Source organism: Equus quagga, chromosome 13, assembly GCF_021613505.1.
Source record: "Equus quagga isolate Etosha38 chromosome 13, UCLA_HA_Equagga_1.0, whole genome shotgun sequence".
Classification (NCBI taxonomy): domain Eukaryota; kingdom Metazoa; phylum Chordata; class Mammalia; order Perissodactyla; family Equidae; genus Equus; species Equus quagga.
In genome coordinates, this window is record NC_060279.1 from 83,185,960 (window position 1) to 83,213,814 (window position 27,855).

The 27,855-nt window shown below is 41.1% G+C and overlaps 1 protein-coding gene across 3 annotated transcripts; it reads right to left on the reverse strand.

The window, feature by feature from the left end:
* Window positions 1-27,849, reverse strand: ZFP28 (ZFP28 zinc finger protein). Of its 3 annotated transcripts, none has more exons than XM_046681588.1 (9): window positions 27,610-27,654; window positions 27,020-27,111; window positions 26,886-26,939; window positions 12,345-12,471; window positions 12,076-12,171; window positions 10,186-10,349; window positions 9,431-9,542; window positions 8,983-9,078; window positions 1-4,518 (listed from the first exon to the last, which is right to left on the reverse strand). In XM_046681588.1, exons 4-9 carry the CDS (start codon window positions 12,376-12,378, stop codon window positions 2,813-2,815), a joined length of 2,208 nt encoding a protein of 735 aa, XP_046537544.1. In that variant the 5' UTR covers window positions 12,379-12,471; window positions 26,886-26,939; window positions 27,020-27,111; window positions 27,610-27,654; the 3' UTR covers window positions 1-2,812. The 3 variants fall into 3 exon arrangements, with proteins under 3 accessions (XP_046537544.1, XP_046537543.1, XP_046537542.1); XM_046681587.1 differs by having other exon boundaries at window positions 26,801-26,939; XM_046681586.1 differs by lacking the exon at window positions 26,886-26,939 and having other exon boundaries at window positions 27,610-27,849.
* Window positions 27,850-27,855: the final 6 nt, after the last annotated feature.

Genomic DNA, 27,855 nt, shown 5'->3' on the forward strand with positions numbered 1-27,855 from the left:
TGTGAGAAAGCAGGAGTCATTTTAATGGACTAGAGTGATAGGTATAGAGATGCAGAAATCTTGAGGTTGCTGCCAAAAGGATGAGTGAATTCCAATGACTTCCAGTCCACGAGTGACATTTCATATATTTAACAGCTAGTACAGTATGGGCCCCAACCAATCAAAATGCATACTGACTGAAAGAAAATATCCTTTATGGCCATACATAAAACTGAATATTGGCCCTGCTACTGTCCCTGTGTATCCAATCAAAGTACAAAGAAGGAAAAATCTGATTGGCTTAATTGGAGGCATGTGTAACTGGCAGTTCACCTGAACAATATAAAATGAAGAAACAAAAAGTGTCAACAAAGAGCTAGGGAAAGTATGCGTGTTAAAGACAAAAACAGATTTCAACATATATACTGAATATATATATAAACATATGTACACACACACACACATATATATACGCACACATATATGTATATTCAAGATTAATTTTGACTCTAAGACTACAAGATCATTTTATACATAAGGTTCTGCAAATCACATAATTCATTTAATATATTGTGCACGGACAACTCTCCATAGAAGCATACATAGAGCTTAAACTTTTTCTACTAGCTGGACAATACAGTATTGAAGAATCACAATTTAATCAATCTGCTTGGCAGGACACTGAAATCCTATTTGTCATAATTAAAACAATTCTGCAGTAAACATTATTTACATCTACCTATTTATTCCAATGGGATAAAATTCCTAGATCTAGAATTACTGTTTCAAAGGAAATGCACATTTATGACGTTGACAGGTCATGCCATATTGCCATCCAAAAAGGTAGGAGACAAATTTACACTATTGATGAACAAGTACCTATCTTCCAACACTGACAGCAGTGTTGAATATTATCCAAGTTTTAGATTTTAATCCATCTGAGAGCCAAGAAATTTTAATTTGTAATTTTCTGATGAATGAGGGTAAGAACTTCACAAATTTTCTTTATTCATTTGAGTTCTTCAACTGTGACATGCCTGTTGGTAAGCACTACCAGTTTTCCTCCCACTGCTTTGTATGTGTAATGGCACTCTCTTCCTAAATGATATATTCTTTCATACAAGTTGTGCATATTTTCTGGCAATTGCCTTTTACATCTTTTTGGCGCCTTTCACCATGACCACGTTTCAAATCCTTGTACAGCCCAGCTAACTCTCCTCCTTAGGTCTTCTACAACTCCACGTCCCTTAGTGAAGCTTTCCTCTTCTCTATGTTTGCCTCCAACACATTATTTATTAGAGATGTCAAATACAATTGTGTTATATTTCTCTCTAAGGTGAAAGTGTGCTTCAAACTTTTTTTTGGAGATTGGATAACCAACTGTCAAAACATCATCTCCCCAATAATGAAAAACCAGTTTTATGATACGCCAAAATCTCAAATGTGAAGAAATCTACTTCAAAGATTTCCCTGCTATGCTTGCCAAATTATCCTTCCTCGTGTTATTTTAACTAAAACTGTCAAAGTAAACATATCCTACTGGGACTCTGTTGTGAATGACAATTTACAAACATTTTAATAGTATTATTTCATCTAGAAAAATGCCATATTTCTTTTATTGACATTTTTCCTATTGTTCAATATAGTTTAATAATTTTTCACCTCTATTCATAAATTGTTTCATAGTATTTCTTGTTTTTGATGTGAGAGTTGTATTACCCTCATAGACATAATTAAAACCTTTTGCATATTCTTCTCTGCACTAGAGCAGGGGTTGGCAAACTTTTTCTGTAAAAGGATAGAGAGTAACTCTGTGAGGTTTTGCAGGTCATACTGTCTGTTAGAGCTACTCAACTTTGCCATTGTAGGGTGAAGGCAGCCACAGGCAATATGTAAACTAATGAGTGTGGCTGTGAGCCAATAAAACTTTAGAGACACTGAAATTTAAACTTCATATAATTTTTACATTGTCATAAAATACTATTTTCACTTGTTCAACCATTAAACTTTTTTTAAAAATTTATCATGGGTCACACAAAAACAGGCAGTGAGACTTTGGCCATGAGTCACAGTTTGCTGACACCTACTCTAGATCAGTTTACTTCAAGGTTAACCGTTCCTTGAAAGTTTAATAGAATTCATTCATAAGCCCAAGTGACTTTAAATAGGTCAAATCTTGCTAAGTTTTCTAGTTCTTGAGTAACATATCAGTAGTTTTAACTTATGCATGTAAATCTTGCATTGTTCTGATTGTTCCAGTTCTTTTGCTCCAAGTGGCCCAGTCATCCATGCTCTCCACACACTTGCTAAGACTGCTGGCGGATGTATAGTAAAGTTGAATTTTCTCACCAACAGGGTCACATCACCTTACAGTTTTGCAGATTAAGATGGGAAGGCACAATACTAACTCAACCTTACGGAATGAAGTTTTACACCAACATTGGCAAAGCCTCATTGACTACCTTGAAACTCCTGTTTCTGATCTAAATTCTGGTTTCTCCTAGCCTCATTCTATGCATCATTTTTATTCAGAGCTAACTATAGTAACTCTTCAATGTCTCCAAATAATATTTTTAAAAGAGATAAAATTACTCAACACTTAGTATGGATCAGGCACTGTGCTAAGAACATCTTATGCATTAACCAATTTAAAAGATCTCAACAAATGTTTACATGAGGAGTGAATGAATTACACTTACACTTAAAAAAATCAATCTGACTGCAATGTGAACAACAAACTTGTAAAGGACAAAAACAACATGAAACAAAAAGAGCAGAGAGACAAGTTTTTAAAATATTGGAATAGTCTAACTGAAATAATGATGTTTTGAGACTATGGTGATGGGAGTGAGGACGGATTCCAGAGAAATTTGGGAAACAGATCCACAGGATTTGATGTGGAAGGTAAAGGGGTGCGTGTTGATGACTCTCCAGTATGAATTCTCTGATGAGCAAAGTGTGTACTCTGCCTGAAGACTTTCCTGCTTTTCTTATAGTTGTAGGATCTCTCTCCAGTATGGACTCTTTTATGTTGATTAAGGTGTCCAATTTGGATGAAGGTTTTCCTACATTCCTTGCATTCATATGGTTTCTTTCCAGAATGAATTCTCTGATGTACACTAAGAGACTGACGATGGCTAAAGGCTTTGCCACATGCACTACATTCATAAGGTTTCTCCCCAGTGTGACTTCTGCGATGACAAATAAGGGATGACTTTGTCTTGAAGGCCTTCCCACATTCAATACATTCATAAGGTCTTTGGCCAGTGTGAAGCCTCTGATGTTGAGTGCAGGATGAGTTGTCACCAAAGGCCTTCCCACATTCAATACATTTATAGGGTTTCTCTCCAGTATGAACTCTCTGATGTTGAATAAGATGTGTGGTCTGGCTGAAGGCTTTACCACATTCCTTACACTCATATGGTTTCTCTCCTGTATGAGTTTTCTGATGCTGTGCAAGGTGAGCTTTCTGGGTGAATGCTTTACTACAAACCTTACATTCATAGGGCTTCTCTCCAGTATGAATTCTCTGGTGGGTGGCCAGCTGTGAACTGATGCTGAAGGATTTACCACATTCCCCACATTCAAAGGGTTTCTCTCCGGTATGAATCCTCAAATGACTAGCGAGGTGTATATTCTGCCTAAAAGCTTTCCCACATTCTTTACATTTAAAAGGCTTTTCTCCAGAATGCACTCTTTGATGTTGAGTGAGTGATGCATGATGGCTGAAGGCTTTTCTACAAACATCACATTCATATGGTTTTTCTCCAGTATGAATCCTTTGATGGACAGTAAGGGATGAGCCATACCGAAAGGATTTGTCACACACGTCACATTTGTAGGGTTTCTCTCCAGTATGAATTCTCCTATGTTGATTAAGTCCTATGTGATCACTGAAGGCTTTCCCACAGTCAATGCAATCAAAGGGTTTCTCCCCAGTGTGATAATATCTCCAGTGACGAATAAGGGATGTGTTCTGTATGAAAGCTTTTCCACATTCAATACATTCATAGGGCTTCTTGCCAGTGTGACATCTCTGATGTCGAGCAAAGGATGAACCATCACTGAAGGCCTTTCCACATTCATTACATTTATAGGGTTTTTCTCCAGTATGAATTCTCTGGTGAACAGTAAGGGATGAGCTCTGGGTAAAAGTTTTCTTACATTCACTACATTTAAAAAGTTTCTTTCCTGCATAGATTCCTGTATGCTTTATTACCACTGAATTTTTGGGGAAAGTTTTCTTAACTGAATCACGATTATGACCTCTCTCTTCTGAAACATCTAAATGGAACCATCTTCCAGATTTGTTACACGTACGTTCTCTTTCCAAAGAGAGGGTTTTGTTATGAGTGAGTGTCTCTCCCTTGAATTGTGCCTCCTGAGCTACCAGCTTCCTTTCAAACACACCCCCAGAATCCCAATTTTCTTTGAAAGTGGAACACTCCAGGTTAGTGTTTAAAGTTCTGTCTGTTTCCACTTCAGAAAATGAATGCTGCTTTGGAAATAATTCCTGGATCTCCCGTATAGATTGCTGACCTGAAAGATATCAAGAAAATAACAAGAAACAAACATTTCCCTTATTACATGATAGAAAAAGAGGAATCTGCTAAAAGGAAAATTGTTAATGAATTCACTAATTGTTGAATTAAACCACATAACTTATGTACTTCTAAACATGTAAACATGCAGTCTATAATGTATGTAAGAAGACCCCAGCCTGAATTTATACAGGAACCTAGGAAAGGTGAGTAGAAAAAAATATATATATGTGAACGTAGTTACATATCAGAAGACTAAGGAGTTGGAAAAATGTTCTGCAATCACACCACCTAAAAGTATAGGCTATGACATTCATTGCCTTTACCATCTCTCACTCTCTATGCTGCGTCAATGCCAGAGCAGTCAGCACATCACAGAAGTTGTTCCAGGAAGCATGCCAAAGCACAAAAAAGACAATGTATTCTATAACATTCATTAGGATTATCTGAAAGTCCGGTCATTCCCCTACAACCAGAAAATAGTGTTTCTGTTAACCATATCTTATTTGACTATTTTCAACAAAACCCACATTGCCAATTGATGGCTGAAGCTCAGTAGTCACATAAAAGCATTTTTACGTTTACCTGCTTGCTTCCACAAGCCTGAGAAAATCCTCACTTCTTTGGCCATTTATTAATGGATAGGGCCTTGCGGTTTAATTTCTCATTTTGAAGAGACTGTTTTTATAAAAATAGTGAGTGCTGACAGCGTATTTAATTATATCATATACACTACTGAACAAGTATATGTCTTATCTCAGACTATAGGCTTACAGGCAGGAGTGAATATGCCTGAGTTCCTTTGCTAAATTACTTAGCATGTACCAAAAACGTGTGCATGTATAGCTATATCTCAATAAATGTAAGCAGATGAAACTGGTATTGGGGAGATGATGCAGAGTCAAACGTTTGGAAAAAGATGATCTTAAAAAAGGGAAAATAGTCTTTTTTTATGACATCTGAACACTGAAACCTTTCCTTCTTAAATCAGTAACAAGACAAGGAAGCCTGCTTTCACTATTTCTATTCAACAATGTACTGGAAGTTCTAGTCAGAGCAATTAGAAATAGAAATAAAAGGCATCGGAATTAGAAAGGAAGATGTGAAACTATATTTGCAGATGACATGATCCCATAAATAGAAAACTCTAAATAATCCACAAGAAAACTATTAGAGCTAACAAATCAATTCATCAAAATTGCAGGATACAAGATCAACACACAAAAATCAGTTGTATTTCTATACACCAGGAATGAACAATCCGAAAAGGAAATTACGAAAAATAGCACTAAATGAATAAATTGTTTAGGAATAAAGTTACCCAAGGAGGTGCAAGATTGTATGCTGAAAACTACAGAACATTGCTGAATGAAATTAAGAAGACCTAAATAAATGGAAAGACATCCTGTGTTCATGGATGGGAAGACAGCAAGAAAGAATTAAATACATAATAGAAACAAGACCCAACAAATTTGTTACGTGGTACAAATGGGAATCACACATCTATTAATTTTAACAAAAAATTACGAGTGATACAAAAGGTCAACAAAGTAAACGCTTCTATAAGTGAAGATACCACCCAATTTAAACTACTGTATAGTCAGAAACATCATATGCAAACTTATAGGCCACATGAAACTGGGGAAAAATTTATCACATTTATGAAACAGGATTTATATTCATACTATATAAAGGCAAAGCAATATGACCCAGTAGAAATGTGGGTGATGAGTACGAACACACCATTAACAGAATATGAACTCTAAATGGATTTAAATGCATTTATTCTCAATATCACAAGTAGTCTGGGAAATAAAAATTAAACAAAACTCAATTTTCACCCAACAGCTTGGCAAAAATAAAAAAAGAAATACAAAATAGTCATTATTGGTGAAGATGTCTAGAAACAGGTATTCTCATAAATTATTCACCAATTGTTATAGCACTATATCCATGAAACTTTAAAAATATGTATAATTTGGTCATGCAAAAAGACACATACAAACTAGACCCTGTTTATTATAACTGAAATGACCTAAATGTTCAAATGTCCTCAATAGTAAATTAGTTAAGTAAACTATGGTATTTCCATATATTGTAATACTAGACACCCACTAAAAAAATGAAGGAGAACTACACAGATCAAGTCTCTAAGGACACAAATAGAAGGAGAAATCATAAAAGAAATAATTTATTAGACTATATGAAAATTTTAAAAATTTTACATATCACAATTTTAAAAGGTCTAATTAAAACAAAAACTCTTATTACCATATGTAAAAAAATAGTTTGAGACAATACATCAAAGAATTAGTATTTTATATAAAAAAGTCACTGGGAATGTTAAGAAAACATTTATAATACAAACAGAGAAATGGGTATAAATGAGGAACATTTTACAAAAGGATAAAGAGAATAAGTAAATTTAGGGAAAGTATTCAACCTGTTTCATAATAAAAAAATAACTTCAGGCTATAATCTTTCACCAAATAATATGAACACATTTTCATTAAAAATACCTGGTGCTATGAGGATGCAATTAAACCCAGACATCTGGTCAGCCAGTCATTGCTAGAGTCACTAAATGCAAACAAAACTTTCAAAGCCAAGCAGATGTTCATATCCAGGGATATGGCAATCCCCAAAATGTATCATTTTCACTTACGTAAAGATACCTATTATAAGTACGTTTCTTTTTTTTTTTAAAGATTGGCACCTGAGCTAACAACTGTTGCCAATCTTTTCTTTTTTCTTTCTGCTTTTTCTCCCTAAATCCCCGCAGTACATAGTTGTATATTTTAGTTGTGGGTCCTTCTAGCTGTGGCACGTGGGACACCACCTCAGCGTGGCCTGACGAGTGGTGCATGGCCGCACCCAGGATCCAAAACAGTGAAACCCTGGGCCACCGCAGCTGAGTGTGCAAACTTAACCACTCGGCCACAGGGCCAGCCCCTATATTTCTAATATCAAGAAATGTAAAATAATCTAATAGAGCAATGGCATATACAACATGTAACGCATGTGAAAAACATCTGCACACACAACTGAAGACACACAGCAATTTCTACTCTGTGAAAAAATATGTTTGTTATCACTTGAAGAATCTAGAATTGCCTTGGTAACATGTGATCATGATTTTCTATTCTTTATCCAGACAGGTTGTACAGAGTTCATTGACCTCCCCATCTTCCAAGAACACTGGGCCTGGGCCCTACGTGAAGGAATGTGTCTGGGCTCGGGGTCAAAGGTGGCCAGTTTGGCCCTGACTCTAAGGCACAAATTACAAAGAATATGTCCTGTGTCATGTTCCTTGTCTGGGCTGGGCACCCTGATGGGCACCTGACTGGACTTTAGAAACATCCCATCCGTGGGAACAAAAAAGATAGAAGCACCCCATCCGTGGGAACAAGAAGAAAGAACTCAAAGTATCCAAATGTCTGAAACCCTGAGTCAGAGCCCAGAGAAAACTTAGGATAAAAGGGAGTTACAGACATAGAACAACTGGGAGTCTCACTGAGGAAAGGACGCTTTGCCTCGGACCCGGACAATCGGCATTCCCACCCGCTGTACAAACTATTGGGACTTCCCCGGCTGATTGTGGTGTGGATGTTGTAAGTACCGATTTGCTGTTCCCCTTTATCCCTGCTCCTTGTTGTGTTTCCCTTTATCAATAAACGTTGATTGCTTCAACAACCAAGTAGCCCTGGTGGTACCTGTCATTCCTTGCCCTTTGCGGCTGCAGACAACACAGGTGATAGGATTACACTTTCCACAAACCAGTATTTTCTAAAGAAATTTCTTTTCCTTCCCTTGTGTATGGAAAGAGGAAGAGACCCTCCAATTACGTCTTCTTGCAACTTGACTTTTGCCCACCCTGTCCAACTGGAACAAGGAAGCTGGTGGGAATCCTCTCCTTTGCGCATGTAACACCCTACTGGAAAATCTGCAAACGCTACTTCATGCGAGTTACCCATGAACGTGTCTTATCCTCTTATCAGAGTAATTAATTGATGGTTTGCAATGTATGTGTAAATCCCCTCCTTCTCCAACGGCCTGCCAATGCCAAGCAGAGTGGCTCCCTCAAATAACTTCCAAGCCATGGTTCTTACAGGAATGGACACTTAATGAAGTGAAGGGGCCATCTGATCACAGAAGAGTAAACCTTTGGAAGACAGCTCAAAAGTACATGGGGGTCAGGAAAAGGTCACTAAGGAACCAAGGGGCTGATTCACATGTGAGTGGCCAGGAACAGGAGGAGCTACAGGGAAGGAGTTCCCATTCAAGAGAAGGCGGAAAGGAGGAGGAAAGAGAATAATTGTGAAAGCCCAGATCTCAATTTTCTCTCCAGACTCGGAGGACTTGGTAAAGTCTTCCACTGAACAGCAGCGAGCATGCGGCCTCTCCAGTGAAAGCTATGCTCTAACCTGCGGGGGCAATTCCACCCCAGGCCTCTGGTGCTCACCTGAGAACAGGCCTCTTGTCAGCTCTCTCTTCACCAGCCAAGGCTCCTTCTCTCGCTCCAATACAGAGACCAAATCTGGCTTAGAAACACAACGTCCTGTATGTGTGAAAGGACAAGGGGTTCAGTCATACTCTTGGCATTCTCAAATTGAGATCCAGTTCCTTGGCTTTGAAAGAAAAGTGTCATTACAGGAAGCAGCAGAAAGAAAAGTGAGGGGCATCTGAAAGACATCAAAGACAATGCTTCAAACGTAATGAAGATCCCAACTTTCACCTCCACAAATGTCAAATTCTTATCTTAGGAACTGGAGGCAAAGATGCAGCTCAACACTTCAGAAGACACCCCTCCACCCCAGCCCCCGCAACACACTCACATACACTTCAACACTGAGGAATGAAAATGGTGGATCCTGAAGACACATTCAGATCTGGGAGAGGGACATCCTTACCTACTGGCCCCAGGTCATGGTTCTTCCACATCACGTTCTTACAGAAACTCTTTTGAGCTGGCTCAAGCTGCTGGGAGAAGTCTACGGCCACACTGGTGATGGTTACCAAGCCCTGAAACGGCACAAAGATGTTTTTTGATCAAACCATGCTCATGACCCCACAGTGGCTCTGGGGTGGGCTGCATCCACATGCTGTGAAAGAGGCACTTGGTACCAAGAATTGACACTTAGGCTTTGAGTGACCCAGGTCACATAGTGACTGGGCCTAATTATATCAGACATGTTTTGGAAAAAAAAAAAAACAGTGAGGAGAAACTGTTTCTGCCATGGAGAATTTGTAATTCTGCAGAGAAGCATGAACTGACACACAGTATGAATTTCTAATGCTGACTGAAGGCTTCCCACATTCAATACGCATTATTTAATCGTCGGCAAGGTTTTTCTCTCATACAAAACCTCTGATGAAAACGAAGGGTTGAGACCCTGCTCAAAGTCCTCACCTTCATTACAGGTCAGGCATTTCTGATTTAAATATACACATTTGTGATTCATTACAGCTGAATTTTTCCCCACTTTTCCTCTGTGTATCAAGGCTGCATACTCCTTCTTCTGTGGGGAGACTCTGTCTACGAGAAGCACTGTATCCAAATGGAAACGTCTCCCATACTTACTGCAGTCATTGTCTCCTTCCTTATCAAGAAGGCTTTCTTGATGAAGGCTGTCGTGTTTTGACTAAGGGTTATCTCCTGACTTACCGGCTGCCTCTCAAACAGAGCACCATAATCCCAGTTTTCCCCGAATACGGAGCACTGCAGACTGCAGTCCGTGAGTCTCTCCATCAGCAGTGCCTTGGATAACTTCTCTTCACAGAAGTCCTTCTTTGGAGGTAACTCCTTGGTCTCTGGCACAGCCTTCAAGTCTAAAAGAATATTAAGAAAGTAAATATCTCTTTTGTTATGTATTAGTATGAAGAAAACTTCAAAAATGTAATCAGATGAATTAAAATCCTCAAAAAAGCACATTGTTTTGAAAATTTTTTTATATGACCAACCAACCTTACATTCCCAAATCTGTGCAGCTTTAATCCTAAAGGACACAATATGAGCTTTCTTATCTAAACGTTGAGCAAGCCATGCACATTATGTTTTTAGCAGGAGACTAGAAAAAGAAATTGAAGAGCAGGAGATAAGAGAGCTCATAAAAACTGAAATCTAAGACAAGATGTGGCTAATACAGACAAAGAGGGAGGGGAGGCCATAGAAGAGAATTGCCATACAATCCTTATTTCAGCATTATTAAGGAACACTCGCTTTGACTCTCCATTTTATCTCTAGCTCTCTCTTTTTTTTTCTTTTACAATGCCCTGTGCTTTTCATTAGTGTTAACTAACAAAAGGTCAGATCCTGGCCTTAAAAGTGCACGTCTTCATAATTGAGAAGAGTCTCAGCAACAGATGAAGGATCGACAGAAGGAAAAATCCACTTCTGTCTCATAAAACTAGTTCAGAGAATGTGATTGAGTATGATGTTAAATGGAAAACTTTCACAAAAACACCATTTGAGTTCTCCTGGGCCATATGATGACCCACGTGAGTTGCTGTAATTTATAACTGTGAGCAACCTGTCCCGTTCTGTCAATACAAACTTTTCCTTGGATGTATGACTTGAACAAAGAGGTCTTATAGGATTCTCAATTCTTAGCAATTATTGCCATTTCCTATTATAATAACCTCCAGAAGAAATCTGTAGTTCTGATTCCTTGTCTTACTTGATTAATTTGTTGTTCCAGAAATAATGCTGTGGTTGAAATCTCTGTATTCCCAAGTGGTATAAATATCATCACAATATCTGTAAGAACATTCCATCAAATCAGAATCAGTGTTCTTTTCTTCTGAGAGCCAATCACCCAACTGCACACTGCCTGTCTACACCGGGAAGGCCCCCTGAAACCCAAACTATTACAGCCCAACCCAAACTCATCTCCTAACGTACCAACCTCTTTCTCCTAATTCTGATGTTTCTGCTAAAGGCTCTACTTTAGTTTCTTGTTTTCCTGGCTTGAAATTTGGAAAGATTTTTCCTCTTCCTCTTAAGTCCCTATTTACACTGATCATACGTAGAAGAGCAGTTTCTAATCCATTTAAGTTATGTAGATACATCTTGGCTCCCCTAGGAGATAACTTAATTACTAAATTAATTTAATTATTAAATAAAGTTAATTCTTTAATGGCTTACACTCATCTTATCAACCAGCACCTGACGGCCTTACTCAAACCTGACACCCAGTAAACACCAGTTAAAAGAAGCCCATAAATGAAACAACCATCTAGTCAAACAGAAATAAGATACTAAAAACTACACCAGAATCAGTGAAAGATTTTTTAAAGAACAGAGATGATGATCTAAGTCTGAACAACAAAGGGTCTGAGAAGGAGCTAGGGAAGAATGGGATCCAGAGAGAGGTTTAGAGAGAGGGGAGAGAAGAGACAAGGGGAGAATGAAAATTTGGGAGCCCAGGCTCAAGAGGCCTCAATTTTCTCTCCAAGCCTGGAGGCTTAGGAAGGGTCTGTTGATGACCCTACAGGTCTGAGGTCACTGAACTGTGACTGGGAGTGGCTTCAACCCACCTAGGTCTCCCACGCTCACCTGGGCACCGGCCTCTTGTCAACTTTCTCTTTGTGATCCAGGGCTCTCTCCTCTGTTCCAGTGAGGAGATCATATCAGGCTTAGAACCGCAAAGTCCTAAAAACATAAGAAGTAGAACATGGTCATGCTATGGGTCCAGATTTGAGATGCCACTTTCTTGGCTTGATGGGAGAGGGGCAGTGCAGCACATGGTGATAAGGGATGAGAGACTTCAGAGTGAGGGCAGCAGTCAGGGGAGAGGTGGGAGGAGGTGTGGGAAACAGCCTTACCCAGCGATGCCAGGTTCCTGTAGTTCTCCAACATCACATTCCTGTACAGAGTCCTCTGAGCTGAGTTCAGCCATTCCCACTCCTCCTGGGAGAAGTCTATGGCCACATCCCCAAACGTCACCAAGCTCTGAAAGGACAAAACCACATTCTTACTCAACCAGTGCTCATGCCCCAACACAACTAGGGGGTTGTTATGGACTGAATTGTGGCCCTCAAATTCATAGGTTGAAGTCCTAACCCACAGTACCTCAAAATGTGACTGTGTTTGGAGACAGGGCATTAAAAGAGGTAAGTAAAAGTTAAATGGAAGGGTGATGTCAATATCACAGCAGAGTGAGCTCTCCCCTTAAACTCTCCCCTCTAAGATACAACGAAAAGGACATTCATAAACCAACAGAGGACATCCACACAACACAAAAGATATCTGAGAGACCCACACAGCCATATGTCTGAAGGTGGAGGTGCTGCAACCCCTGGAGGAAGTGGAAGGAGGTACGTCGCTCTCCAAGGTCCCTCACAGCATGAGGGAAAGCACCACACAGAGGTGACTAGCTATTGCAGGGGTGTCTTCAGCAAGCTAGCACCACAAGAGAGCAGACAGCGAGGACAGAGTGACAAGTCCCCAGGATCACATAGGTGAAAGAAAGAGCCCCTCCCCCTGCCCAGCGCCATAGTTCAGCCGATCCAGAAAAGCAGCAGCTGTGAGCTGAGCTGCAGATTGCAGGGTGCTCAAAATGCACAGCTCCTGACTCCCATCCAGTGGCAGCAGGTGGACATAATGACCACATATTACCACTATGCAAAGGCACAAATATACACCATCAAGCAATATGAAAAAATATATTAAATCTCCAGATCAGAAGGAAAATGACAAGTAGCCAGAAATCAATCCTGAAGGCACAGAAATCTATAATCTAAATGACAGAGAATTCAAAATAGCTACCATAAAAAAACTCAACAAGTTAGAAGAAAATACAGATAGTTCAATCAAATCAGGAACTTCTTCAAAAAAGAGACTGAAACTACAAAGAAGAATGAGAAACACCAGAGATGAAAAACACAATGGATGAGATTAAGAAAAATATGGATTCCCTGAGTAACAGAGCTGATATTATAGAGGAATGAATCAGCAATCATAAGGACAGAAATATAGAAATGCTTCAGATGGAGGAGGAGAGAGAACTAAGAGTAAAAGGAAATGAATAAATTTTCTGAGAAATATCTGACTCAATTAGGAGATGCAACATAAGGTTATAGGTATTCCAGAAGGAGAAGAAAAGGAGAATGGAGCAGAATGCTTGTTCAAAGAAACAATAGCTGAGAAATTTCAAAACCTGGGGAAGGAGCTGGAAATACAAGTGAAAGAAGCCAACATATCACCTAACTATGTCAATTTAAAAAGACCTTCTCCAAGGTACATAGTAGTGAAGTTGGCAAAAGACAATGACAAAGAAAAAATATTGAGGACAGCAAGGCAGAAGAAAATAACTTTCAGAGGAACTCCTATTAGGCTTTCAGCAGATTTCTCAGCAGAAATCTTACAGGCTAGGAGAGAGTGGAATGATACATTCAAAATTCTGAAAGACAAAAACTTACAACCAAGAACACTCTATCCTGCAAAAATATCCTTCAGATATGATAGAGAAATACAAACTTTCCCAGATAAACCAAAACTAAGGGAGTTCATCACCACAAGACCCCCCCCCTTACAAGAAATCCTGAAGAAGGCCCTTATACTTGGGAAAAAAAGGGGGACGAGTTACAAAGCCCTGAGCAAGAAAATAAATAGGTAGACAAAATCAGAAAATTGTAGCTCTCCATCAGAACAGGTTAGCAAACACTTAATTATAACATTAAAGATAAAGGGAAGGAAAATATCAAAAATAAATATAATCTTGTTATTTTAACCACAAACTCACAACACAAGATGGAATAAGATGTGACAATAACAGCTGAGAAGGGGTAGAGGAGAGGGATAGAATCGGCTTAGTCTAAGGAAATAAGGCTATCAGAAAATGGACTACCTCATCTACGAGATTTTTTATACAAACCTCATGGTAACCACTAAAAAAATAATTGGAAAAGAGACACAAATGATAAATAAGGAGAAAACTAAGAAAACCATCATAGAAAACCACCTAACTGAATTGGTAGTCCAAAATATATGGGACGAGAAACAAAGGAAACACAGAAGAACCGGAAAATGAGTGATAAAATGGGAGCATTAAGCCCTCATATATTAATAATCACTCTAAATGTAAATGGATTGAATTCTCCAATCAAAAGACAGAGTGGCAGGATGGATTAAAAAACAAGATCCAACAGGGGCTGGCCCCGTGGCTGAGTGGTTAAGGTCGCGCGCTCTGCTGCAGGCGGCCCAGTGTTTCGTTGGTTCGAATCCTGGGCGCGGACATGGCACTGCTCATCAAACCACGCTGAGGCAGCATCCCACATACCACAACTAGAAGGACCCACAACGAAGAATACACAACTATGTACCGGGGGGGCTTTGGGGAGAAAAAGGAAAAAAATAAAATCTTTAAAAAAAAAAAAACAAGATCCAACAATATGCTGCCTCCAGGAAACAAATCTCAGCTCCAAGAATGAACACAGGTTCAGAGGGAAGGGATGGAAGATGATACTCGAAGTGAATGGCATACAAAAAAAAAAGCAGGTGTTGTAATACTTAGACAAAGTAGACTTCAAGATAAAACAGGTAAAGAGAGACAGAGAGGGGCAGTATATAATGATAAAGGGAGAGGCCACCAAGAAGATATAACACTTATAAATACTTATGCACCCAACACAGGAGCACCAAAGTAAATAAAGCAATTATTAACAACCCTAAAAGGAGATATAAGAACACAATAATACTAGGGGACCTCAACACCCCACTTACATCAATGGATAGATCATCCAGACAGAAAGTCAACAAGGAAATAGAAGAATTAAATGAAAAACTAGACCAGATGGACTTAATAGATGTATAGAGAACACTCCATCCAAAAACAGCAGAACACATTCTTCTCAAGTGCGCATGGAACATTCTCAAGGATAGACCATATGCTGGGAAACAAGGCAAGCCTCTATAAATTTAATTCGATTGAAGTAATATCAAGCATCTTTTCCAACCATACTACAATGAAACTAGAAATCAACTACAAGAAAAAAGTGGCGAAAGGGACAAAGATGTGGAGACTAAACATTGTGCTACCGAACAACCAATCGATCTTTGAAGAAGTTAAAGGAGAAATCAAAAAATATCTGGAGACAAATGAAAATGAAAACACACCATACCAATTCATATGGGATGCAGCAAAAGTGGTCCCAAGAGGGAAATTCATTGCAACATAGGCCCACCTTAACAAACAAGAGAAATCTCAAATAAACAATCTCAAACTACATGTAATAGAATTAGAAAAGAAAAACAAAGCTGAAAGTCAGAAGAAGGAGGAAAATAATAAAAATTACGTCAAAAATAAATGAAATCAAAAGAAAAAAGACAGTAGAAAGGATCAATGAAACAAAGAGCTGGTTCTTCGAGAAGATAAACAAAATTGACAAACCCTTAGCCAAACTCACTAAGAAAAAAAGAGAGAAGGCTCAAATAAATAAAATTAGAAATGAAAGAGGAGAACCTACAATGGATACCACAGAAATATAAAGGATTATAAGAGAATACTATGAAAAACTACATGCCAACATATTGAACAATCCAGAAGAAATGGACAAATTCTTAGACTCATAAAACCTCCCAAAACTGAATCAAGAAGAAATAGAGAATCTGAATAGACCAATCACAAGTAAAGAGATTTAAACAGTAATCAAAAACCTCCCAAAACATAAAAGCCCAAGACCAGATGGCTTCTCTGGAGAATTCTACCAAACATTCAAAGAGGATTTATTACCTATCCGTCTCAAACTATTCCAAAAAATCGAGGAAGATGAAACACTTCCTAACTCATTCTATGATCCAACATCACCCTGATACCAAAGTCAGACAAGGACGACACAAAGAAGGAAAATCACACGCCAATATCACTGATGAAGATGGATGCAAATCCTCAACAAAATATTGGCAGATCAAATACAGTAGTACATTAAAAAGATCATACACCATGATCAAGTGGGATTTATACCAGGGACACAGGGATGGTTCAACATGCACAAATCAATCAATGTGATAGACCACGTTAACAAAATGAGGAATAAAAACCACATGATCATCTCAATAGATGCAGAGAAAGCATTTGACAAGATCCAACATCCACTTATGATTAAAACTCTCAATAAAATGGATATAAAAGGAAAGTACCTCAAGATAATAAAGGCCATATATGACAAACCCACAGCTAACATCATACTCAGTGGGGAAAAACTGAAAGCCATCCCTCTGAGAACAGGAGCAAGACACGGGTGCCCACTCTCACCACTCTTATGCAACATAGTACTGGAGGTTTTAGCCAGAGCAATTAAGAAAGAAAAAGGAATAAAAGAAATCCAAATAGGCAATGAAGAAGGTGAAACTCTCACTGCTTTCAGAAGACATGATTCTGTATGTAGAAAACACTAAATAATCCATCGGAAAACTATTAGAAATAATCAACAACTACAGCAAAGTTGCAGGGTACAAATCAACCTGCAAAAATAAGTTGCATTTCTATACTCTAATAATGAAGTAACGGAAAGAGAACTCAAGAATACAATCACATTTACAATCGCAACAAAAAGAATAAAATATCTTGGAATAAATTTAACCAAGGAGGTGAAAGACCTATACAATGAAAACTATAAGACATTATTGAAAGAAACTGATGATGACATAAAGAAATGGAAAGATATTCCATGCACACGGATTAGAAGAATAAACATAATTAAAATGTCCAGACTACCGAAAGCAATCTACAGATTCAATGCAATTCCAGTCAGAATCCCAATGACATTCTTCACAGAAATAGAACAAAGAATCCTGAAATTCATATGGGGCAACAAAAGACCCCAAATAGCTAAAGCAATCCTGCGAAAAAAAGACACTGCTGGAGGCATCACAATCCCTAAATTCAAAATACACTACAAAGCTATAGTAATCAAAACAGCATGGTACTGGTACAAAAACAGACACACAGATCAATGGATCAGAATTGCAAGTCCAGAAATAAAATTACACATTTGCGGACAGCTAATCTTCAACAAAGGTGCTAAGAATATACAATGGAGAAAGGAAAGTCTCTGTAATAAATGGTTTTGGGAAAACTGGACAGCCAGAAGCAAAAGAATGAAAGTAGACCATTGTCTTTTGCCATACACAAAAATAAACTCAAAATGGATCAAAGACTTGAAGGTAAGACCTGAAACTATAAAACTTCTAGAAGAAAATATAGGCAGTACACTCTTTGATATCGAACTTAAAAGGATCTTTTCAAATACCATGTCTACTTGGACAAGGGAAACAAAAGAAAAAATAAACAAAGTGGGACTTCATCAGACTGAAGAGCTTCTGCAAGGCAAAGGAAACCAGGAAACAAAACGAAAAGACAACCCACCAACTGGGAGAAAATATTTGCAAGTCATATATCTGACAAGGGGTTAATCTCCATTATATAGAAAGAACTCAAACAACTGAACAACAAAAAAAGCAAACAACCCGATCAAAACAGAGGATATGAACAGACATTTCTTCAAGGAAGATATACAGATGGCCAAAAGGCACATGAAAATATGTTCAGCATCACTAATTATCAGGAAAATGCAAATTAAAACTACGAGATACCACCTTACACCCGTTAGAATGGCTATAATCACCCAGACAAAAAATAACAAATGTTGGAGAGGTTGTGGAGAAAAGGGAACCTTCATACACTGCTGGTGGGAATGCAAACTGGTGCAGCCACTATGGAAAGCAGTATGGAGATTTCTCAAAAAAAAAAAAAATAGAAATACCATATGACCCAGCTATCCCACCACTAGGTATTTATCCAAAGAACTTGAAATCAACAATTCAAAGAGATGTATGCACCCCTATGTTCATTGCAGCATTATTCACAACAGCCAAGATGTGGAAGCAACCCAAGTGCCCATTTACTGATGATTGGATAAAGAAGATGTGGCATATATATACAATGGAATACTACTCAGCCATAAAAAAGACAAAATCGTCCCGTTTGCAACAACATGGATGGACCTTGAGGGTATTACGTTAAGTGAAACAAGTCAGACAGAGAAAGACAAACACTGCATGATTTCACTCATACGTGGAAGATAAACAAACACACAAACAAAGCGAACAGTCCAGTGGTTACCAAGGGGAGGGGGGTGGGGACAAACGGTGAAGGGGAGCACTTACATGGTGACAAATAATAATGTACAACTGAAATTTCACAATTTTGTAAACTATTATGACAATTAAAAAAAGAGTTAAATGGTTAAAAGTTCAATAAAGTCATAGTTGGGCCCTAATGCAATCTGACTTGTGTCCTTATAAGACGAGGAAGAAACACTAGAGATGGGTGAGCACCATGGAAAGGCCATGTGAGCACAGGGCGAGCAAAGGCTGTCTGCAAGCCCAGCAGAGGCTGCAGGAGGAACCAACCTTGCCCACTTCATGCTCTTGGACTTCAGCCGCCAGAACCATGAGAAATAAATGTCTGTTGTTTAAGCCCCCCAGTCTGCAGCGTTGTGTTATGGCAGCCCTCAAAAACCAATTAGGGGCCTAAGGATTACCTTTCCATTTTGGGTGAGAGACTACACATGTAGGGAATAACATCTAATTATTTGGAAATCTAGTTAATTATTGGACAGCTGGCCTCACTATGTCATTAACTTCAGAGAAAAGAGAAAAATAAGGAGACAGCCCCTGCCCTGGGAGAACTGGCAATTTTGTGCAGGTGAAAGGAGGTACATGCAAGAAAAATATCTGACATCAATTCAAAACAATAAACAACGGAGGTAAATTGTTCCAGGCACAACAAACACCAGAGCACTTTTCACCGTGAGGACACTTGAGTGGCCTGGACCAGAAGAAGAATGGAGGAATAAAGCTGAAGATGAACCTCAAAAGACAACACAACTAAACCCCAAACCGGGTTCTAAGGATTTCTGACTTTGTGCTCAATTGATGTTGAGTGTTTAAAAAAAAAAATTGTTTTTTTGAAATAAAGTGTATAATAAGAACAAAAAATACTATGAAGCTTTTTTTTTTTTTTTGAGGAAGATTAGCCCTGAGCTAACATCTGCTGCCAATCATCCTCTTTTTGCTGAAGAAGACTGGCCATGAGCTAACATTCATGCCCATCTTCCTCTACTTTATATGTGGGATGCCTGTCACAGCATGGCTTGACAAGTGGTCCCATGTCCACACCCGGGATTCGAACCAGTGAACCCCAGGCGCTGCTGAAGCAGAATGTGCTAACTTAACCACTGCACCACTGGGCCAGCCCCTACTATAAAGCTTTTAGTTAATAAAATGCCTTTGGGAATCAAGATGCCATCTCAGAAAAGCTGGGAAGAATCAAGGAGGTGTCATGAGCACATGTACGATAGTGGGCATGCTGCTCATCTACTGCTGGTGCACTTTTATATGGCATATTTTTATGATAGTGTATAATTGTGATACTTTCCAATGGAGTTTTTTTTTTTTTTTTTTTTTTGCTGAGGAAGATTTGCTGTGAGCTAACATCCACTGCCAATCTTCCTCTTGTTTTGCTTGAGGAAGATTAGCCCTGAGCTAACATCTGTGCCAATCTTCCTCCATTTTTTGGATGTGGGTTGCCACCACAGCATGGCTGACAAGTGGTGTAGGTCTGCAGATGGGATCCAAACCCCTGAACCCTGGCTGCCGAAGCAGAGTGCACAGGACTTTAACCGCTAGGCCATGGGGCCAGCCCCATTCAGACGTATTTTAAACATTTATTGAATTCAAACTCTGACCCCAGGAATCTGTGGCTAACCGAAGGTAGATTTAAATACCAGCAGCCTTGGGATTTTCAATGTACTCAAATGAATAAGCAAAAAAGTCCAACTACCCCAAAGGCTAAATCCAGACTGGGGTACTCACCAGCTCTGAAACCTGAGTTAGCTACTTAACCCCTCTGTGCATCAGAGTCCCATTTGTAAAATGGAAAAATCAACAAACCAACCTCATAGACTGTGATGTGGATTAAACGAGACAGCATACACACAGCACTCAGACCACGTGCGGTGCCCCGTAAGTGCTCAATGAATGTTAGCTGTGCTGACGCTGACCCACAGCTGAACCTTTGGTTTAAAGGGTCACATAATTCTCCCGGAAACAAAAGTCCCTTTGAGGTTTGGCATCTGTTGAGTAATATACCATCACGTGTTCTCTAACCCACACCAGGTTTGAAGACATTTTTAACCGAATTGTGTAAAGACAAGTCACAAGGGTTTTGTAAGTGATAGCTTGCTTGGCATGAAGACAGGAAACTCCTGAGGCACAAAGCTGCTAAACCGGAGACTGAAAGGCCCCGGGCCAGGGAAAACACCTGGTAATACTTGCAGGAAAGAGCCAAGAACTGCTTAGTGAGCCTTGGGTAAAAGAGGTACTCATAGGTCTACCTGAGCGAGCTGGTCTACACTGAACGCCGGTCAGCTCTCAACAATAGTTGTGCAAGTTGGAGCACCTGCCCATGAAAGCAGAGGAACTGCTCTGCTGGCTGAACAACTGGTAGGAGCACCCATCTTGCCAGAAAGGCTTGGCTCTAGGTCCTGGGGTTGTTCATGTCGGTCTGCTACTGACCTGCATTTTACACCAGCAGCTTGTTAAATGCCTTCAATTTTGAAAATCGTGAAAGACTCAGCAGTAGAAATCTTCAAGTATACTAAAATTCAAACCTTTCAATGCAGATGCTCAGTGAAATAAGCCAGACACAGAGAGACAAATACGGCGTGATTCACGTATATGAGGAATCTAAAATCGTCAAACTCAGAGAAGCAGAGAGCAGAGAAGTGGAGGCCAGGGCTGGGAGGAGGAGGGAATGGGGAGGCGATGGTGAAAGGGGACAAGTCTCAGTTCCGCAGGATGAACAAGTTCCAGAGATCTACCGGGCAGCATGGTGCTTGTGGCTAACAATATGTATTGCATGCTGAAAATTAGCTAAGAGGGTAGACCTTATGTAAAGTGTTCTTACTACCAAAAATAATAATAATAATAAAGAGGGCAGGAGGAAACTTTGGGAGGTGATAGATAAGTTTATGGGCTCAATGGTGGCGGTTTCGCTTACCCCTTTACCCCCAAACGCATCCAATTGTACACATTAAAAATGTGCAGCTCTTTACATATCAATCATACCTCAATAAAGTGGTTTAAAAACAAAAAAAAACATTTCAGTGCAAAGATTTTCAATTGTGTTCAAAGATATGGGTGTTAAGACACACGCTCCTTCTGTGCTTCCCTTCTAAGCCGATTCTAAAAGGCAGGTTTCCACTGATCCCAGTCTTATAACTCTAACTGTATGTGCCCTGCCTGGCACATCTTGCACTTAATTTTTTCAGATATTCAAATATTTCAAATATTTTTCAGATATTCTTTACTAAATGAAACAAATTATATACTATATATAGTATATAAATTGTATACAAATTACAATATCTTTTTTAAAACTTTACAATATCTTTACAGCATCTTTACAATAACTTATAGGTCTGTTGGTACAAGAGAAAATGACATCCATTTTTCTAGCATCTGTCACAACTTTGTCATTGGTAAGAAAACCGGAATCTGGGGGCTCCTAAAGAGAAGAACATAAGTTCTAATATTTTCTTATACTTGGCAATTGGGTTTTTTGGGATTTTTTCTTAATAAGACATGTCCCAAAGGGGCCGGCCAGGTGGCACAGTGGTTAAGTTTGCACACTCTCCTTTGGTGACTCGAGGTTCACAGGTTCAGATCCCAGGTGTGGACACACACACCATTCGTCAAGCCACGCTGTGGTGGCATCCCACATACAAAATAGAGGAAGACTGGCACAGATGTTAGCTCAGCAACAATCTTCCTCAAGCAAAAAGGGGAAGATTGGCAATAGATGTTAGCTCAGGGCCAATCTTCCTCACCAAAAAAAAAAAAAAAAGAAAGAAAGAAAGAAAGAAAAGAAAGAAATATCCCAGGGCTGGCTGGGTGGCGTAGTGGTTAAGTACATGCACTCCACTTTGATGACTCAAGGTTCACAGGTTTGGATCCCAGGCACAGACCTATATACCGCTCACTAGGCCATGCTGTGGCAATGTCCCATATGCAAAGTGGAGGAAGACTGGCACAGATGTTGTTAGCTCAGGGCCACTCTTCCTCAGGAAAAAAGAGGAGGATTGGCAACAGATGTTGGCTCAGGGCTGGCCTTTGTCACCAAAAACAAACCGAAACAAAAAATGTCCCCTTCTCTACCTCTCTAATCCCATGCTCCAGAGGGACCCAATATTAACAGTATGTATTTTTCTAAGACATTCTCTCAGTTTATAGAGACTGCCCTTTAGGCACAGCATCAGTGACTTTTGTGAGTGTTATGGTCTGAATGTTTGTGTGCCCCTAGATTCACATGTTGAAATCCTAATGCCCAGTGAGAGGGTGTTTGGAGGTGGGGCCTCTGGGAGCTGCTGAGGTCACGAGGGTGGACCCTCAGGAACGGGATTAGTGCCCTTATAATCGACCTCAGAGAGCTCCCTCAGCCCTTCCACCAAGTGAAGACACAGTGAGAAAGTGCCAGCTATGAGCTAGGAACCAGGAACCAGCCACCACTTATAATATTCCAGACACAATTCTAGATACTCATATATAGGTTCCTTTAATCCCCACAACACCCCTCACAGTCAGTGCTACGACTATTCCTATTTTACAGATGGGGAAATGGAGCGCTGTAATGTGCCCAAGACCAGTCAGCTGCAGAGCCAGGATGTGGGACCAGGCAGTCTGGCTCCATACTCAATGCTTAACCTCCATATGAGGAAAGTTTTTCTGTAAAGCACAGGGACTCAAGTATTTTAGCCTTTGTGGGCCATCGCCTCTTTCACAACTATTCAACTCTGCCCCTGTCGCACGAAAGCCACCACAGACAGTATGTAAACACTCGAGTGTGCTGTGCTCCAAGGAAACTTTATTTATGGACACCAAAATGTGAATTTCATATAATTTTCACATCATAAAATATTGTTCTTTTGATTTTTTTCAACCACTGAAAAATGTAAAAACCATGTGTAGGACGCGAGCTACACAAAAACAGGTGGTGGGCCAGATTTGGCCTGTGGGCCAGACTGCCAACTCCTGTCCAACACTATATATTGTCTGTTAATGTACGTCACCTAAGGGGCTTGTCTGTAAATTTCTAAAACAATCAGAATGACATGAGGATGCTGACAGCTAACACTTACTGAGTTCTCACTCCGTGCCAGGCACTTACTCTGTTCCAGGCACTTTACATGTGTTAGCTTAATTAATCCTTACAAGAACCACACAAGGCAGGTACTGTTATAAGCTCATTTTTATAGATGAAAAAAATCTAGTCATTTAAAGTTGCCTTAAGGTTACCCTGCGATTAATGCCAGAGCTAACGTCTGAACCCACGCCATCTGGCTCCACAGTCCACACCTGTGACCATTACACTACCCTGCCTCTAGCAAAAGCTTCCACTCTGACAACAGCAATAATGTGTGATATCCCTTCACCTTGACAGTGGAACAAGATCCACTAGACAACACAGCTTCCAGATCAAACAAACGTTCTCTAACTGATGTCTGGATTCACCTGCTTTAGGACATAAAACGCCCTCAGATGTGCAGGTCCTAGGCTTCCTCCTGTTGCCGTCACGTAAATGTGTAGATTTCCAGACGGGTTTCACAATATCACACCACACCTCAGAGAAAACACGCAGGGGCAGCATCTGCACCTGATACAGCAATCTGATTTGGTGCTTTAACTCTTAATGAAGATGAGATAGAGACATTAAAACAAAAGCAACTCTAGCCTTACAAAAATACTTTGTGTTAATATTTTACAGGAAAAAAGGGGAAAAAAGTATTTTATAGGAAAAAATGCATTAAAAAGTTTTTTTCATTCAGTTAATTTTCTTTTTTTGAGGAAGATTACCCCTGAGCTAACATCTGCCACCAATCCTCCTCTTTTTTGCTGAGGAAGACTGGGCCTGAGCCAACATCTGTGCCCATCTTCCTCTACTTTATATGTGGGATGCCTACCACAGGATGGCTTGATAAGTGGTGCATAAGTCCACACTCAGGATCTGAACTGGTGAACCCCGGGCCGCTGAAGCAGAACGTGCAAACTTAACCGCTGCAGCACTGGGCCACGCCCCCAGTTAATTTTTAAAGCACAGGAATGAAAAATTGGTAGTAATTTTTTTTGGTGACGTTTACTTTTTTTTAAAGCATGAATTCTAGCTTTTGAGGCCCTATTGCTATTCCACCCAAATATACATTTTAAAAGTATTCTGATTTCATGTAAGTTTGGTAAACTTTAGTCTACAAGGTAAGAAAAACTTCTGGAAATATATCCATAGAAAATAATCAGGGAAAAAGCACATCTTCAGGTATAAAAATGGTGATCATAATACCCTATTAAATAGTGAAACACTGGCTACAAGTGAACTTTAAACTATATTCACATTCATCCACCAAATATTTTCTGTATTGGGCACTGGAGCAAAACTGTCCAAAATCTCTGTGTCCAGTGTACTTTGGAGTAAGGGAATAAGACAAGAGAAAACCAGACGACTTAAGTAAAATATGCAGGACGTTGAAAAATGCTAAGAGTTTAAAAAAGTAAAGCAGGGAAAAGGGCTGTGAGGAATTTGAATGGGAGGCTTTGAAATTTCAGACAGGGTGACGGGAACAAGGAGAAGGCAACTTCTGAGATAGCAAAGTGAGTGACGAGGGAGTGTGGTGGTGGGTGTCAGAGGTACAAGGGGCCCTGTCTGGCCTTCATCCAGGGAAGCCCCTGGAGGGTTCTGAGCAGAGGGACAGAGCTAAGAGAGACCCATCTGGCTGATGGTTGGGAAGCGAGCATGGGGACCATAGGTAGCAGGTGGTCACAGAAGGAGAGTCAGCGCTGACAGTAGACAACGAGGACTGGGCAGTGGGCATGGTGATGAGAGTCAGATTCTAGAGACAACTTGAAAACAGTGCTGACAGGATTTGCAAATGGACCAAATTCAGGAGGTGAGGAAAACTCAGGAGATAAGAATGACACCGAGCTTTCCAGCCTGAGGAACTGAGAACATGAAACTGCCCTCATCTGAGATGGAGACAACTGTGGGAGGGGCCAGTTTTGGGGTGAATCTCAGGAATTTGGGTTTGGATGTGTTAGTCACCTATTCAACATCCAAGAGGGAGTCGTGTTGGATACACAGGCCTGGAGCTCAGAGGAGAGGCTGGGGCCAGAAAGGTGAATTTGGGAGAGGCCAGCATGTGGCTAGTTTTCCCAGAGAGGAATGGGCTGACCTCCCCAGGGGAAGGTGTGCAGACAAGAGGGGGCCAAGAAGAGTCCTGAGGCACGCCGACAGCTGTAGGCCAGGGAGATAAGGAGGAACTAGTAGGGAAAACTGAGAAGTCAGGAAGGTGGAAGGAAAGCCAGATGAGTGTGGTGACCCAGAAGTCAAAGGAAGAAAGGGTCCCATTGGAGGACAGGGATGAGCTATTTCAGGGGTTGGCAGCCATTGGTTTTTGTAAATAAAGTTTTATTGGAACACAACCCCACTCGTTTATTTACATATTGTCTGCAACTGCTTTAGCTCTAGACTGCAGAGTGGAGTAGGGGCAGCAGAGCCTTAAGGCCTGCAGAACCTAAAAGATCTACTACTAGCCCTTTACAGAAAAGTGTGCCCACCCCTGAGCTCTTTCAAATGCCAATGAGAGACAAAGAAAAGCCTAAGAATTGAGCACTGCATTTGGTAATGCAGAAATCACTGGTGACCTGCTTAAAAGCAGTTTGGGTGGGATGAGTGGAACCTGGTTCATACATTTAGGGGACACAGCTGACAGACACACACAAAACTGTTTATCAGCATTCTAAGAAGCCACACAATCAACTGAGAAAAAGACAGCCTTCCGTATTGCGCCAGCATTGCCCTTCCCTCTTCTGCCTGCCAAACATCTCTCCCTTCAAAGCATGGCTCAAACTCATCCTCCTGGTAGACTCCTTACCCTCCCCCACAGGCGGCCAGAAGCCAGGAGGTCTTCTAGCGCCCTCTCACGGTACTTGCTCCAAGCACTCCTGCACTCCAGAACCTTGTTTGCTTCCACGACTTTCTGCCAACAGGCTGTGAGCAACTTGAGAGCAGGCACTGGGGCTGAGCCATCTGTTTCTCCAGAGGCTGGCACAAAGCGGATCCCAAACAAACCAGGGACCGTACAAGGAGCTGCCGTGTTTGCCCCAAGGAGTCCTTCCCCATCCATCAGAGTCCCTCTGAGACAAGTGGCCCAGGGAAGGGCTGACTCACTACGTCAATGAAGAATGAACACTGAATGGGATGACGAAGAAGCAGGAAGGGAGATCTTGGGCTATGCCCGCAGCCCATCACTCACCAGAATGGGAGGAAATGGGAACCGGCAACCAGGACAGGTCTCTTAAACTGAAAACTTTTAAAAGAAAATAAACATTACTAAGTCCTGAAAAGCAAGACTGCATTTCAGAGAGGAGAGAGGAAATGCCAACTCACCGGGGGCATGGTTTTCAGCTCAATTCCTGTCCCTGCTGCCTCCTGCTTTTGCCTCCTCTCCTGGAGGAGAGCAGTGTCCCTGGCAGGCAGAGCTGGGGGAAGGGAAAAGAGTGGTTAGAGACCAGATCTATACCACACGCCGGAATCACCAACCTGGTAAGGGGGGCCTTCCTGCTGAGTCTTAAACTTCAGCCATCAATCAGGAAGGGCTTCCACAGGTGGGGAATCAGAAGCTCGGCAGGAGCAGGATGGGACGAGTTTTGAAGGGGCAGCTGGGATACTGTCATTACTCTTCCTAGGGCTGCCGCGGGGCGGGGCGGGGGTGGTGGCTTCTTTCTGGGAGCACCGAAACGGGGAGGTGCCAGATTAGGGTGACCCTGGGCAAGTCAAGGTCTCTCCCTGCCCGCTGCCTGATGCTCTGACTCAGGTTAACTCCAACCCTCTGACCCCCCCGCCCCTCCTCGCAGCCACGGGAAGACACGCACTAGCACCCGGGCCCAGAGAGGCCCCCTGCCCCAGGGCCTCACCCTCCCCTCGCCCCGAGGGATGGAGTCGTTCCCGTCCTCCCGGCCGGCCACCTGTCATCTCACCTCTGAACTCAGGCCCCGCGGTCACCGCTCCTCGCTGGCCCTTGGATGAGAGGCCATTCCTCGCGCACGGCCTTCCCCGGGCGGGGCGGGCAAAGACGGCCGGGGTCCCCGCGCTCCGGCCTCGGCCCACCCCGGGCTTTGTGCGGGGGGCGCCTCGCCGCGGCGGGGACCCCCGCTCGCGCGCCCGCGCCCTCCGGCCCGCGCCCGCCGCCCCCGGCATGTCCCCGCCGCGCGCGCACACGCTCC